The 14919-nt window shown below is 36.7% G+C and overlaps 1 protein-coding gene across 2 annotated transcripts in view; it reads left to right on the top strand.

The window, feature by feature from the left end:
• Positions 1–6493: 6493 nt before the first annotated feature.
• LOC119562496 (RNA polymerase I-specific transcription initiation factor RRN3-like) overlaps positions 6494–14919 on the top strand; it is a 55148-nt gene continuing 46722 nt past the window's right edge. The window contains exons 1-4 of one of the 2 annotated variants that reach the window (XM_037875703.1): positions 6494–6725; positions 6794–7275; positions 9366–9869; positions 9946–10121. In XM_037875703.1, coding sequence (XP_037731631.1) covers positions 6558–6725; positions 6794–7275; positions 9366–9869; positions 9946–10121 — 1330 coding nt within the window. In that variant the 5' untranslated portion in view covers positions 6494–6557. Of the gene's footprint in view, positions 6726–6793; positions 7276–9365; positions 9870–9945; positions 10122–14919 lie in introns of those variants that run through there. The other variant, XM_037875704.1, reaches the window with a different exon arrangement.

A 14919-nucleotide genomic window follows, 5' to 3' on the forward strand; every position in this document is an offset into this window, starting at 1 on the left:
TCCCTTCAGTTCCAAAAAAAAAGTTTCACTTGTGAATCACCTTGGGAATCACGTGGGACATTTCCTCTTGCACAAGTGAAGAACAAGTGACGCTCCATATAGAAAATTGTATGGGATGTCCGCATTTTCACAAGTGAAAATTCAAATGAAAATTTTTCGAAGTCCCACGGGATTTCACTTGTTCCTTATACTCATTTTTCGAATGGCCTGTCACGTGCCGTCCCAAGTGAATCACTTTTAAAAATCAGAATTTTTCCATGAGTTTTCACTTATGAAATCACTGGCAAGTGACACGTCCCAAGTGAAATCACACAATTATGAAAATATTGAATTTAAAGTAAATACGTATTTAAATACATTTTAGTTAATTTTAATTAGATGGTATTATTCAAATTTTCAACTAATGGACAATTGTTGTTTCGGTTTTTTTGTAAGCTTATTTTTAACATTTGTCATCGCCGTTCTTAAACCTTTGTCCGGGTTTTCTGAATCCTTGGCCAACGCTCCTGAAAAAACATATGTTTAAAAAATGCGTTTTATTTGTTTATTTGTATATTTACCTTTTATAGCTGTGTTTAACTGTTTGCAGGATTTTTATTGGCACAAAACATTTCATCATCCACTTTCGGCTAACGGAACCCATTGAATACCTTCAAAATTTACGTACTTTAAACTAAGATCAATTCACAACATCTTAAACTTATTGTAGCTCTTACCTGACTTTATTATATTAACTAAACGATTAAAGTAACTCTGCTGCGCACAATTAAAATGGATGCTTCCCTTTCAATCACTCAAATAGAATGCACCAAGTCTTCTCACCCCTTTGGCGCGTGCCACTGCACCTATACCATTTCTAAAGCGAAGAATATCCGACTAAATAATTTTTACTTCTTGAGTAAAAAACACATTGTGAATTTTTAAAAAAATGTTAATTCTAAAATGTTTTAAATATTTAAATCAATTCAAACGAACTAAATTTCTATAACTAAACTAAAAAACTATATTGTAACAAAAATGTATAATAAGTAAACATATTATTATAAGTAAATTCAATTTACTTAATTTTACTGTAATCAAATAATTTAATTTTATAAAACAATATTAGTGGTTTTTTTTCGATATACAACAATGCTCCTAAAATATTAGGGCATTCACATGTCGCTGCGCCACGAAAATTTTTCCGCCGAAATATTAGTCGCTAGCCGAACATAACGGAGAGACGCAAACAAAACAAGGGAGAACGCTATAGTCGAGTACCTCGAATATCAGATACCCGTTACTCAGCTTAAGGGACCAAAGGGAAATGGAGATATGCAAGCAGCAAAGCGAGATTGAAAATTGCCACCTACCGGCGGTAGACAGATTTAAGCGTTGTGGGCGTTAGAGTGGGCGTGACAAACTTTTTTTTAGATCAATCGATAGGTATTGACGAGACCAATACATTTCAGTTAAAATTTTTTATCTAGCATGAAAATTGTGGGCGCTACAGGCTTGGGCGGTTTGTGGGCGTTAGAGTGGGCGTGGCATATTAGCGTAACAAACTTGCGCTGCGCTCAAGCCTACGGAATCTAAATCTGAAATCCCATTTCTCTATCTTTGATACTTTCCGAGATATCCGCGTTCATACTAACAATTTTTTGAAGTTTGTGGGTGGTTTGTGGGCGTTAAAGTGGGCGTGGCAAACTTTTTTTTGGTCAATCGATAGGTATTGATGAGAACAATACATTTCTAGCATCAAAACAGTAGGAGCCACAGTTTTGGGCGGTTTGTGGGCGTTAGAGTGGGCGTGGCACTCTGCTGAAACAATCTTGCGCAGCGTAAGAAGCTCAGGAATCTGCACGCCAAATCTCAATAGCCTAGCTCTTATTTCCGAGATCTCAGCGTTCATCCGGACGGACAGACAGACGGACAGACGGACATGGCTAGATCGACTCGGCTAGTGATCCTGATCAAGAATATATATACTTTATGGGGTCGGTAACGCTTCCTTCTGCCTGTTACATACTTTCCGACGAATCTAGTATACCCTTTTACTCTACGAGTAACGGGTATAAAAATAAGTTATTGTTGCCAATTGTGCAAAGCTTTTCGTTCGGGACAGCATAGGTATGAGGATTTTAACTTCATTAATTAAAACATTAATATTTTTGATACTACGCATACGCTCGTTAACGGAAAATAACAAAGCCATACCAAATCTTGATGTCTTCACTAGGTGGAATTCCACATATACAATGCTTAAAAAATTATTCGATATAAAAGAATTTTTTACGTAGCACGGTGGTTGACAGTAAAAAGGATTGGGATTCGTTGAGCTATATATTGACGGTTTACAGGGCGCTTTAAAGCTACGCTTAAGCTCCAGCGGGAGCAACTTGTGTTTACATACCTATTTCTTTATAGTGTGGATGGATTAGGTTTATGTAAAAAAATCCTTTCTTAATTTTCGAGAACGCAAGTTGCTCGAAAATGAAGCATTGCTGTCAGCGATATTCATGGACCCAAGGATCCACTTGATACTGTCTGACAAACAAAAATTGTTCGAAAACAAAATTTAAAGAAGACAGCGTATCGTATCGTATCGTATGTTTAACATCACTGAAGTAAACCAAGGAAAGATTGCTGCAAAAATTTGAAAACTTAGAAATCTATTAGATGTACATGTGTAATTATATGTTTGTGCTTTGCTTTTTAGAATCCAGTTTCCTACGTATACTAATTAAAACACTAACTTTTCTAAGATAAATATCGGATCAGTACCAGATGATGTCCCATCGAGTAGTTTTTGTATAGATGCTAGAAAGAAGAATTCATTGTTTTCGTCATTTTTTGATGAGGGGTTTCAGAGCAACTGGCCAAATTGTACGTGGAAATGGAAAACTTTCCATCCGGTCCCAAGTGTAATTTTGGGGCACTTTCATGTGCTTCTGATCTAGTAACGTTCAGACACCTAACACGAGTGAAACAAAAGAAAATATCTTTGCTCAAACAGAGACTGAGGTTGATACTATTTTCCTGTTTTGATCTGAGTCTGAAAGGCTAGAGAAAAATGCTTGAGCATATTCTGGGAGCTCTGACTGAAAGTGAGTATTTTGCACTCAAAGTGAGAATTTATGTTCATGCTAAATTTTTGAGTACCAAAATTCTCAATTTGAGTGCATATTACTTGAAAATTTTCCATTGTGTACATGCAAAATCCCAACATTCTAGCTCTTATAGTTTCTGAGATCTCGGCGTTCATACGGACAGACGGACATGGCTAAATCGAATCGGCTAGTGATCCTGATCAAGAATATATATGTATACTTTCTGGTGTCGGAAACGCTTTTACTCTAAGAGTACCGAGAGTAATAAATGGAATGTTCTTTCTCGTCCCACGGATACTTTGCCATACCTGCGATTCCCAATATGCCAAAGTAGACCTTGAGAGAATTGAAGTCGAATTGGGAAAAGAGCTGTTCCGCTGATGCTGCAGGAAGTCGCCCAGCAACCTGGCAATGGCTCCTCCAGCTGTCCCTTAGCGGGTGACCTTTTTTCCTCGTTCCTATAGTAGCCAGCGCGTCCTCCAGTTCTTTACCTGTGAGGTAGCTGGTGGTGGGGGAGTCCAGCGATTCCCCAATGGAGAGCTCGTCGGAGACCGCATTACTGGTGGTTCAGAAGCTGATTTGCCCTGCTGTGGTATTTTTTCTTGTGGGTCAAGTTAAAAAATACTGCACTTAACTTTCCTTCCATTTTTAAATTTTAGTTTCCACAACGCCTTTGCACGAACACCGCCAATTATCAAATATCTTAATCTTTGCGCGGCGGCTAACGGCGTTCATCGGAATTCACTCACTAAATCTGGTTTATTTCTCTTCTATTTCCTCAGCTCATCTGAGTACCGCGGTGAAAACAGACCCCACCAAAAGAGTTAGCCGCCTACTTGCCTCTCGCTCTCTTCTATGGTTATTCTATGGAGTACTAGGCTTAAGAAAATATTGGTCTTGAAGGAAGTCCGATAATATTAAGATAATGCTTCATAGTCATAGTTGCTTTTGGGCGGCGATGTCGAACAGGGTAAGACTTCTTCATAATCGAGAATATCAATAGACTTGTCGGCTTCGGTAAAATTTGTGTTGAATGTTCTACAAAATTGGTATTTTTTAGCCTTGTGGGCTTTTCTTAAAAAGGATAAAGGACTTACGGTCTCTTTGTGGAGAAGTCAAGCAAGAAAGACATGCGGTCGCCAAACTCCCACTGAACTTTCACTTGGGACTCCAAAGCGTCTGCTCCACTTTTTTAACTTTCTGGCTAGAGGTCCACGCATCCAAGTATTCAATCACTTATCAAAAATATTAATGTTTAATAAATATCCATGCTTATTGATATTAACTTGCTAGTTTTCACCAAAGTTTCTTCAATGAATTCCCGTTCATCCCTGACATATTATTATCAATATGCTTTTGGCTAGTGAGGTCCTCAATTTCGCTGTGAATGTTATCGCAATGAATCAGCAGATTTCAGTTTGTCGTCGCGAACTAATTTTGGTATTTTTGCACACAGCCTTGTTCACATAAAGAATCGCTGAAGCGAACCGTATCCGAAGGGAGAGGACGTGCAAATTCGGTTGCTCCGAAAAGAAATGAAAAAGAACGCAAAACTAAATACAATTTGAACTCTAGTATGTATAATGTTTTCAGCGCCAAATAATTATTTAATTTCTTTTAGCTAAGCGGCTAACGCTTTTCGTCGGGTCTGTTTTTCAGCTCGGTATTCAGATGAGCTAAGGAAATACCAGACAAAATACCAGATTTAGCGAGTGAATTTCGATGAACGCCGTTAGCTGCGGCCCAAAGAATAAGAAATTTAATCTTTGGCGGTGTTCGTGCAACACCGGTGTGGAATTTAAAAATAAAAATGGAAGGAAAACCCTAAAAACGCCAAAGAAGGTCAGTGCAGATAAAAAAAGGACGCTTAATCAAAGCTGTTGCCCATTATAGTGGGATGCTGGAATAATCCAATAATCGAGAAGCCCATTGAGATGAAAAGTAAGTTCTGGCCAAAAGAATTTGATTTCGTTGTACTAATATAGGTATATTTTTCGCAGAACCACTAGTAATAATCTCTGACGAGCTCTCCGTAGGGAAGCGATGGAGTCCACCACCACAAGCTACTTTTCAGCTAATGCGGTGCTGGAGGAAGAGTTGGCTTCTATGGGGAGGAGGAAAAATGACGCTCGCTAAGGGACAGCTGAAGGAGCCATTACCAGCTATTACGTTAAACTACTAACATCATAAATAAAAACATTGTTCGAACATTCCATTTATTTTTATTTTCTTGTGCACCAGCAGATTCGTCTTTTCTAGACGAACAAGTGAAACTCTTAGCCCATCTGAGTACTACACTATAGGGACTAGAAAAAAAAAATGCGGTCCGCTAAGAGAAATCTGCTGCAGCACCGAATGAATACCCCCGTTCCCCAGCCGGCACCCACTTCATCAAGGCCCATGCTAGCACTTTGAGAATCGGAGCTGAACAGCATGCGTCGGGAAGATGCTGCAAAAGTGGAAAAAAAGATGGCGAGGCTTCCGCGAGACGAGAAGGCAGCTCTTTACTACTAATTTACATAAATAAAAAAATTAGTTGAAAATTCCAATTATTTTTATTTTAGTTTCATTTTACAAATAAAAACAACAAAAGTAATATTTAAACGACTAAGTTAGTCTGTTGCGACCCCAAAAGTAACGCTGCTTATAAACTAAGACTTAACTATATGAAAGCATTCAGACATCAAAATCGAAAGGCTTCTAAAGAAATTACTGCCGGAGATTATCACATTGAATTATTTTTTTTATTTTGGTACAGTCCCAAAATATTTTGAAGTCATATTAAAAGAGTATATTTTTACGGCAGAACATGTTTTTAATTGCCGATAATTTTTTACCCATCTAGAAGTTTATTTTGAAAGCGTTGAACATTAAAGACAGGTAGTTTGTGTTATTTGAGTTATAAAGTTTATGGTTACCGTTCAAATGCTTTATTTATCTAAACAAATCCATGTAAATGTCATATATTATCTGTTTCTCAGCCTCTAATGATTCTCTAATAAATGAGCCAAGCATTGTCGGAAAATAACACAGTTACAAACATTTGGTATGTTGGCAACTTACTTAATTTAAATTAAAAATTCATGAATATAGGTACAATCACTGAGTCGAAAATCAAGCAAGTGCTATAAGGACTTTAAAAAACGTTATCCTAATAAATTTATAAGCATCTTAAATATTTCAATTATTTTTAAGAGTCATTTATTTGTTTAGGGTTTTCTATATTTTCAAAAGCAGCGGCCTATGTAAATAAGATGCGATAACTTGTTTGCAAATGCCAATGTGTCTACGTGGGAATAGGGTATTACTGCGAATCCATTGGAACGCGGCCACCCAGGAACGTTGTTTAATAGTTGTACCTAAGCACATTTGCAATTTGAATCTTCTGTGAATTGCCGATACAAAAGCTGTTTCAAAATCTCATAATTGAGAAATACATATACTATCTTGTTGTCTGTGCATGTCACTATGTCGATACCAATCAATTTGTTTGATTGGCACTGCCGTGCCATCCACAATGTACGTTCTGATCCAAAAAACAGAGGCCTGGCAGAATCTATACGCGTGGCCCTAAAAGAAAGAAAGTTCCAGCTCATTAAGGAGTTCACAATCTTTCTCTGTGAAGCAAAACTTAAGGTATGTGTGTATGTATGTTTAGGCGTAATTTTTGTATATTTATATAGAACCACTTTTTTTTACTTTAGGATGACGAGGTCTTGTCAATCCTAAAAGATGCCAAAGAAGTTGTTCAACACTTAACTCCAGTTTTTTTAAAAGCAGTCAAGGCTTTGTTATCTTTGAACTGGAAGAAAAGAAGTTCCGAGATAATCGAAGCATATATTGAATTTTATGTGGACTTATTGATGACCCACAACCAATATCTTTCAATAGGAGTATTTAAACTTATTGAACACTGGATTCCTGAAAAATCGGACAAATTCGACTGGGTCAAGGGATGTCCCTCAGAACGTAGCAGACTTCAACTGAAAGCTGTACATGATGTACTGAATCGCATTTTAAACGCAGCTCCAATGACATTTCAGTTTGTATGTAAAACCATTACCGATAAATTTCCCTATTATAAAAGGCCAGCTTATGTGACGGCAGGGTATGTCTATAACGTGCTCTGGTTAATCGAATACAAGCCTATATTTGAAGAACCGATGTTGCAGCTGGTTTTGCAGAGGTAACTACTTTACTAAATTATTTCTTTATACCAATGACTTATTAACCAAAATCAGGTAGAAAGACATAAGGTATATCGAGGGTGCTGCACAAATCACTTAGCGTGGATTTCGGGCACAATTTTTGTTCGGAATGTACTCGATTTTGCTTTGTTTGGTCAATATAAGTTCCACCCTATTTTTTATCACTGCTGTATATATATACATTTTTAATCCAGATCAGAATCACCTGCTGTGCAGATTTTATAGTTTCCAGATAGCCATCAACCGAAAAAGTAACTTGGCAACCTAACCAGTTTCCGTTGACCAAAAAAAATGAAATATAGGGAAAATTAAGAAAAACGGGTAGAGAGCAGGATAAAAACCTTTTAAACTTTTTACAGAATATTAAAGTAATTTTAAGGGTTCATGTACTATACCATATGGTGTATATCGCTATATTTTTTAAAATTAAAATTTGGTTATGTGTTATGTATATAAAAATAAAAATGGCGATTAAATCGGAACAGTTTTTACCCAAAATAGCTTAGAGGTGTACACTATTTCGGGTATACGTTAGGTGCGATTAGATAGATAAGAGAATTGAGTAATCTTACATCCGTTATCCCGCAATCGTGTAAACTACAAGACATCCGAAGTCGAAAGAGATCCGACAATTGCCTATAATTGTGTTATTTTTAATTTATAAATCAATTAATTGATTTTTTAATTAAAAAAAACTAGATATTATGAACTTTAAATCATATAAAAGAGAAATAAATCAAGGAATAACTCTATATTCGAGTGTCTTGACTATCAAATACCTGTTAATAAGTTAAAGGGAGCGCAAGCAAGATGGATATATGCAAGCAGCAAACTGCCTGTTTGGTAGATTGCAGGACGCCACTAGCGAATTCATTATTAGGTCATATCTTCTTAATAAATGGACCCATTTGAACAATTTGTAGATATGAATATAGGAATAAATAACCAAAGTCAAATTCCATGTACACATATAAAAAAGGTTTTAAAAAATTAGGCTTCAGATTTAAGCGTTATGGAGGCTTGTGGGCGAAACAAACTTTCTGTTAAAATTTTTATTCTGACATCAAAACTGAAAGCCACAGCTTGTGGGCGGTGTGAGGGCGTTGGAGGGTTGACGAAACCAATACATTTCAGTTGAAATTTTCATTCTAGCGTCAAGACTTGTGGGTGGTGTTGGTAACTTATTGTTACCGAGATCACAGCGTTCAAACGGACAGACGGACGTGGCTAGATTGATTTCCTGGTCAAGAATATATATACTTAATGGGCTCCGAAACGCTTCCTTCTTCCTTACTTTCCGACGAATCAAGAACACCCTTTTACGCAGAAATCTTGCTATATTTCGTGATACAAGCCTTATCGATGCCATGTAATGTAAATATCGATGTTTTAAACTCTACCCAAGTTATATTTATTTTAAACTTGGTTAATAGAGTAACGGATATCTCATAGTCGAGGCATTCGACTGAGCGTTCCGTTTATTTTGTACTAATTTCCTACTTATTCCGTGGTCCCGTAGTTGCAGCATGCTAGAGTGATTGCAGTGATGCCGAACATAATACATTTATTATCCGGAATCCTGACTTTTTATTAACTTGTAAAGCATTCATCCGTTAAATAAAAATGTTAGTAAAATCGATCAATCGTTTATAAATCTGTTGAATTCGAAAGAAATAAAAGGACAAACTTCCGGATAATATAAGTATTATGATTTTTCGGCATCTCTGCAAATTCCGGAAACTTTGTAGCAGGCCAATTGATCTTACAGGTTGGTGTTACATAGTCAGAAACACGACTATAGATGTGCTCTAGAAATCGGTTAGGCCTAAATTGGAAAGGGTGTCATATGTGCGGCAATAGAAATTTATCACAAACTCAACGCTAAGCAATGTCTTCGGCACCCTTGTATAACTTAAAATTTTTCTTATGGATTTAGAGGCAGGCGTGGCTGAAGTCTTAGTAAGCTTTTGGGGCCTGGCTCTAATGATCCTTGAGCAATCTAATCAATTTCTTTTTATTTTCATGGATAATCATCTAGATAAATTTGGCGTTTTCTTTTTACGCTTAGATTCTTATTACTAGATGTTAACGCTCCAAGAGAAGAAATTGGCGCAGAAACAGATGACGAAGATGACGAAGATGACGAAGATGACAATGTGGACGCAGATAGAGTTTTTCAAATGGACGATGTATCCAGCTATACTAAGACTGAAAAAACTGTTAAACATCCTGTCGGCAAAACCTTGGATATTTGCCTATTCATGCTGTATAGGTTTATTGACGAAAAATGTCGCATTCACAAAAACAGTACCGGCGAACAGCGCTTGACTGCTAAACGCATATTTAATCTATTACTACATATATTCGATGATACTCTGTTACCCAGCTACAATACCCATCATGTGCAGTTTGTCCTATTTTATGTGACTAGTATTCGTGTTGCATATTCTGAGGCTTTTCTTGATTTGCTTTGGCAGAAGGTACAAAATCCCCAAATTTCGCCGATTATTGGACATGCTGCGGTGGGATACATGACTAGCTTTTTATCTCGCGCCAGATTTTTGCCACTAAGGTAAGAAAAATTGTCATTCAATGTCCAAATAAGATAAGATAATAAGAACTTTAATTTTCTTAACTTTTTTTTCTAGCCTTGTACAATACTATTTAAAAAAAATGAGTATTTGGGCTCATACCTACATAGACGACTCGAGTAAAAAGACTTTGACTTGGTCGTTTGGTGCACACTTGGTTTTCTACTCTGTCTGCGAAACAATTTTTTATTTGATTGCGTCTCGTGCCAGATATTTGACTGACAGTTCAAAAGGTATGCTTTAAAATTTGTTGTCATAAGATTCTTAGACTGAGCCGTATCACACATTACCTTAGGTTCTGAATTGTTTTCTTCATAAAACCTAGGAGGTATTTTAAAATCATACTACATTTGCCTAATAATGTTGTTGTAACATATTTTTTCATACTTTTTAAAAGATTTTTAATATTTGGGATATATATTTATACCCGTTACTCGTAGAGTAAAAGGGTATACTAGATTCGTCGGAAAGTATGTAACAGGCAGAAGGAAGCGTTTCCGAACCCATAAATTATATATATTCTAGATCAGAATCACTAGGCGAGTCGACCTAGCCATGTCCGTCTGTCCGGATGAACGCTGAAATCTCGGAAACTATAAGAGCTCAGCTATTGAGATTTGGCATTCAGATTCCTGACCTTCTTACGCAGCGCCAGTTTGTTTTAGCAACGTGCCAAGCCCACGCCCACAAACCGCCCAAAACTGTGGGTCCTACAGTTTTGATGCTAGAGTACAAATTTTAACTGAAATGAATTGTTCTCATCTATACCTATCGATTTACCCAAAAAAAATGTTTGCCACGCCCAGTTTAACGCCCACAAACTTTAAAAAATCGTCAATATGAACGTGGTTATCTCGGAAACTATCACAGATAGAGAATTGGGATTTCAGATTTAGATTCCGTAGCCTTGTACGCAGCGCAAGTTTGTTACGCGAATATGCCACGCCCACGCTAACGCCCACAAGCCGCCAAAACCTGTGGCGCCCACAATTTGTATGTTATATAAAAAATTTTAAATGAAATGTATTAGTCTCGTCAATACCTATCGATTAATCCAAAAAAAATTTGCCACGCCGAATCTAACGTTCATAACGCTTAAATCTGTCTACCGCCGGTAGGTGGCGCATTTTTATCTCGCTTTGCTGCTTGCATATCTCCATTTCCCTCTGGTCCCTTTAGCTGAGTAACGGGTATATGATAGTCGAGGTACTCGACTATAGCGTTCTTCCTTGTTTTAAAATCGTACCTTTCTGCTTTCTGATTAATCATACACAAACACCACAAACAAAGTACAAAGTCGTGGCGCGCATACATGTTATAATATCAAATTTGTTGACGAAAAATTACACAGGTCGACAAAATACTGACTTTTTCTTGGCCCAAGACTAAGAGCTAAAAAATCTGAAAGGTATTACCTGTGGATTACTACCCAAAACTTGGAAACTTTCCATCACGCACAGCTTTGGAAAAATGGTAGTGAAAGTAAAAATTTTTCTTCTTGTAACCACTTTTTATGGCTTAATAAAAACCAATATAGCTTAGCGGGAAAACATAAAAAAAAATTAACAGAAGCTGTAAGCACGTGCTATATGTTGTTCAGTAGGTATTTCTAGGCTATTTATGCTAACAAAACATATTTTGGATCAAAAGCCCGTTTTAAAAATATATCGAAAGTATATTTTTGTGCACATATTTTGCTTTTATTCTCAAAAACTATCTCAACGATCAATACTTTGAATAAAAGATTATAAGGCCTTTGAGAATCCTCGACTTTTTAAGCTTGCAACTTGTTTTGTTTCAAATTTCAATGCATAAAGAAATATGCAACACAAATTATGTTAGAAAAAACCATTCCATTTCTTAAAAATCACAGTGCACCAGAAGAGTGTGCCAAAGTGACTGTATATTCACAAAGAATAAATATCTACTGTGATGGTACCAAAAACAAGAGAGAACGCTTAGATACCCGTCACTCAGCTAAAGGCTAAAGCAAAGCGAGATTGGAATGCGCCACCTACCCGTGATCTCAATATATGGTTATGTGGGCAGTAGACAGATTTAAGAGTTATGGGCGTTAGAGTGGGCATGGCAAACTTTTTTTTGGGTCAATCGATAGGTATTGACGAGACTAAAACATTTGTTTTTTATTTCATTTTTTATCTAGCATGAAAATTGTGGTCGCCACAGGTTTGGGCGGTTTGTGGGCGTTAAAGTGGGAGTGGCATATTCGTGTAACAAACTTGCGCTGCGTACAAGGCTACGGAATCTAAAACTGAAATTTTATAGTTTCCGAGATATTAGCGTTCAAATTTACGATATTTGAATTTTTTTGTCGGCCTGTGGGCGTTAGAGTGGGCGTGACGCGTTTATTTTAGGTCATTCGATTGGTGAGAAGAATACATTTCAGTTAATATTTTATTCTAGCATAAAAACTGTAGGCGCTGCAGTTTTTCGTGGATTGTGATCGTTGGAGTGGGCGTGGGCACCCTGGTGAAACAAACTTGCGCTGCGCAGGAAGCCCTAGAATCTGCATGCCAAATCCCAATAGCCTAGCTATTTAAGTTTCCAAGAATATATGTTATTTATGGGGTCGGAACCGCTTCCTTCTGCCTGTTACATACTTTCCGACGAATCTAGTATACCATTTTACTCTACGAGTAAAGGGTATAATTATATTACAACATTTTAATTGGTTTGGGAGAAAGAACAGTAAATGTGTAAAAATAAAAATTAAAAAAATATGGTCTGTTGTGGCGATTGGGGATGAAATGCCCCAGTTTGTTAGCCTAGTCGTATTCTTACTGAAAATACTCGTCGAATGACACCCCATTTGTTACAATCCGAATTTACAAACGCAGAACAAGATTGTTTAGAGCTTTATAAAATAAAAATCGTTTTTTTGGCTCCTAAAAACATTTGAATGGTGATAAACAGCTCGATATAATCGATATAAGAAACGTGAGTTTTATCAATTCTAGAAAATTCCTCTAGTTCTGCGGGCAAACAGCTATATATAGCTAAACTTCGCAAGGCCGTAACTTCTGAACAACTAAAGCTATAAGTTGTTAAAAAGTTTTTTTTCTAAAACCTTTGTCTCCGCCTTAGCTAAATTTGTTCAAATATAGTTTATAAATTATAAAAACAAGGATTTCGTTACATTACCTGGTTGCTCAAATCTGGATTTAACGATTTCTTTTAATATATTGGGCTTTATATTCATTAACAACTAGGAAAGGGTAAACAAAACCAAAAAAGAAAACAAAACTCAACAAAAATGAGTCCCCCGACCCCTAGACTCATCTTACTTATTAACTAATACTAGTTTAAAATATTATTATTATTATTATTAACAGGTAAACGAAAATTATAAGTCCGCGCTTAGCTTAATGATTAAAGCTATAGCAACTAAGGCCTTAAGCCTTTTTGAGATTAGATTTCAAGTAATTATTTACATGATTTTATTCTGGTCCAAAGGGTTTAGTTTGTAACATAACTTAGAGGTATTAATGTACATGGTGTTATGTTACGTGACTGAGTAGAAGCTAAGGATGTGTGTAAAATTAAATTAGATGGTACAGGTTTGTGGATTTAGGAAGTCTATTGATTTATGTAAGTTTTTGTAGGAAGTTATTTTCTCTATTGTACTATCAAGGTGGTTGATTCTTTTATTGTGGTAAGGAAAGGGCAATCTATCAAAATATGACAAATAGTAAGGGCTATGTTGCAGTTGGGGCAGAGGATTGGTGGGGATTTGCTAAGGATATAGTTGTGGGTTAAGTTGGTGTGTCCGAGTTTGATTCTACTGAATTTTTTTAAGTCTGTACGTAATGTGTTTTTAACTGTCTCCGGAGTAGCTTTTTCGTGATAGATTAATTTGAAGTAGGGGGATGCTTTTGTAAGTGTTGTGTTATCTAGAATTTGTAAGTTCTGGTTGATGTTTTTGCTTACATCTGATGGGTTGTAGTTGCATTCTGTGATAACAGGGTAGTTGTCGATGTTTTAGCTGTTGTGTCTGCAAGATCATTTCCTTTTATACCGCAGTGTCCGGGTATAAAAGGGGGGGGGGTTGTGTTTGTTTTACTGGTTGAATTTAAGGCGAATCTAGTATACCCTTTTACTCTGCGAGTAACAAGTAGAAGGAAGCGTTTCCGACCTTATAAAGTATATATATTCTTGATCAGGATCACTAGCAAAGTCGATCTAGCCACGTCCGTCTGTCTGTCCGTATGAACGTTATAAAAGCTAAAAAGTTGGGACTTAACATGCAGATTCTAAAGCACAAAAACGCCCATACGCCCGTGCTAAAGTCTGTCGCCCACATCAATATCTATCTTTGTCCAGATTGTCCAGATCAGACCATCCATTAAGAAGTTACAAGCAAAAAAAAGGAATGTGCAATATTGGAACAGTCGCTGCTTGGATATCTCCATCTCCCTCGCATTCCCCTTAGCTGAGTAACGGGTATCTGATAGTCGAGGGCGTCGACTATAGCGTTCTTTCTTGTTTCTTTTCAGGCGTATTTACTTTTTTAAAGTGTAGAATTAAATATCATATAGCTGCCATAGGAGCCATGGAAAATTTCATGAGAAAATAATGTTAAGCAAGATGGGGTATTGCATTTTTTGTAGATATTATAATTTCGATTTTTTTTAGAAAACAATAAAGGAAGCTAGATTCGGCAACTGGAAATGAATATACTCTTGTAGTTATAAGAAATAGTCAATGTTAGTAAAACCATGGTTAATTATTAATTATTGTTGCTAATTATAAAAAACGAGAAAAAACGATAAGAATCAACAAAACCATAATTTTTATACCCTTGCAGAGGGTATATTGATTTCAGTCAGAAGTTTGCAACGCAGTGAAGGAGACGTTTTCGACCCCATAAAGTATATATATTCTTGATCAGCATGACTAGACGAGTCGATCTAGCCATGTCCGTATGTCCGTCCGTTTCTACGCAAACTAGTCTCTCAGTTTTAAGGCTATCGGGCTGAAACTTTCCTAAAAGTCTTATATCTTTTGCAGGTA

Source organism: Drosophila subpulchrella, unplaced genomic scaffold (genome assembly GCF_014743375.2).
Source record: "Drosophila subpulchrella strain 33 F10 #4 breed RU33 unplaced genomic scaffold, RU_Dsub_v1.1 Primary Assembly Seq53, whole genome shotgun sequence".
In the NCBI taxonomy this organism is placed as follows: Eukaryota; Metazoa; Arthropoda; class Insecta; order Diptera; family Drosophilidae; genus Drosophila; species Drosophila subpulchrella.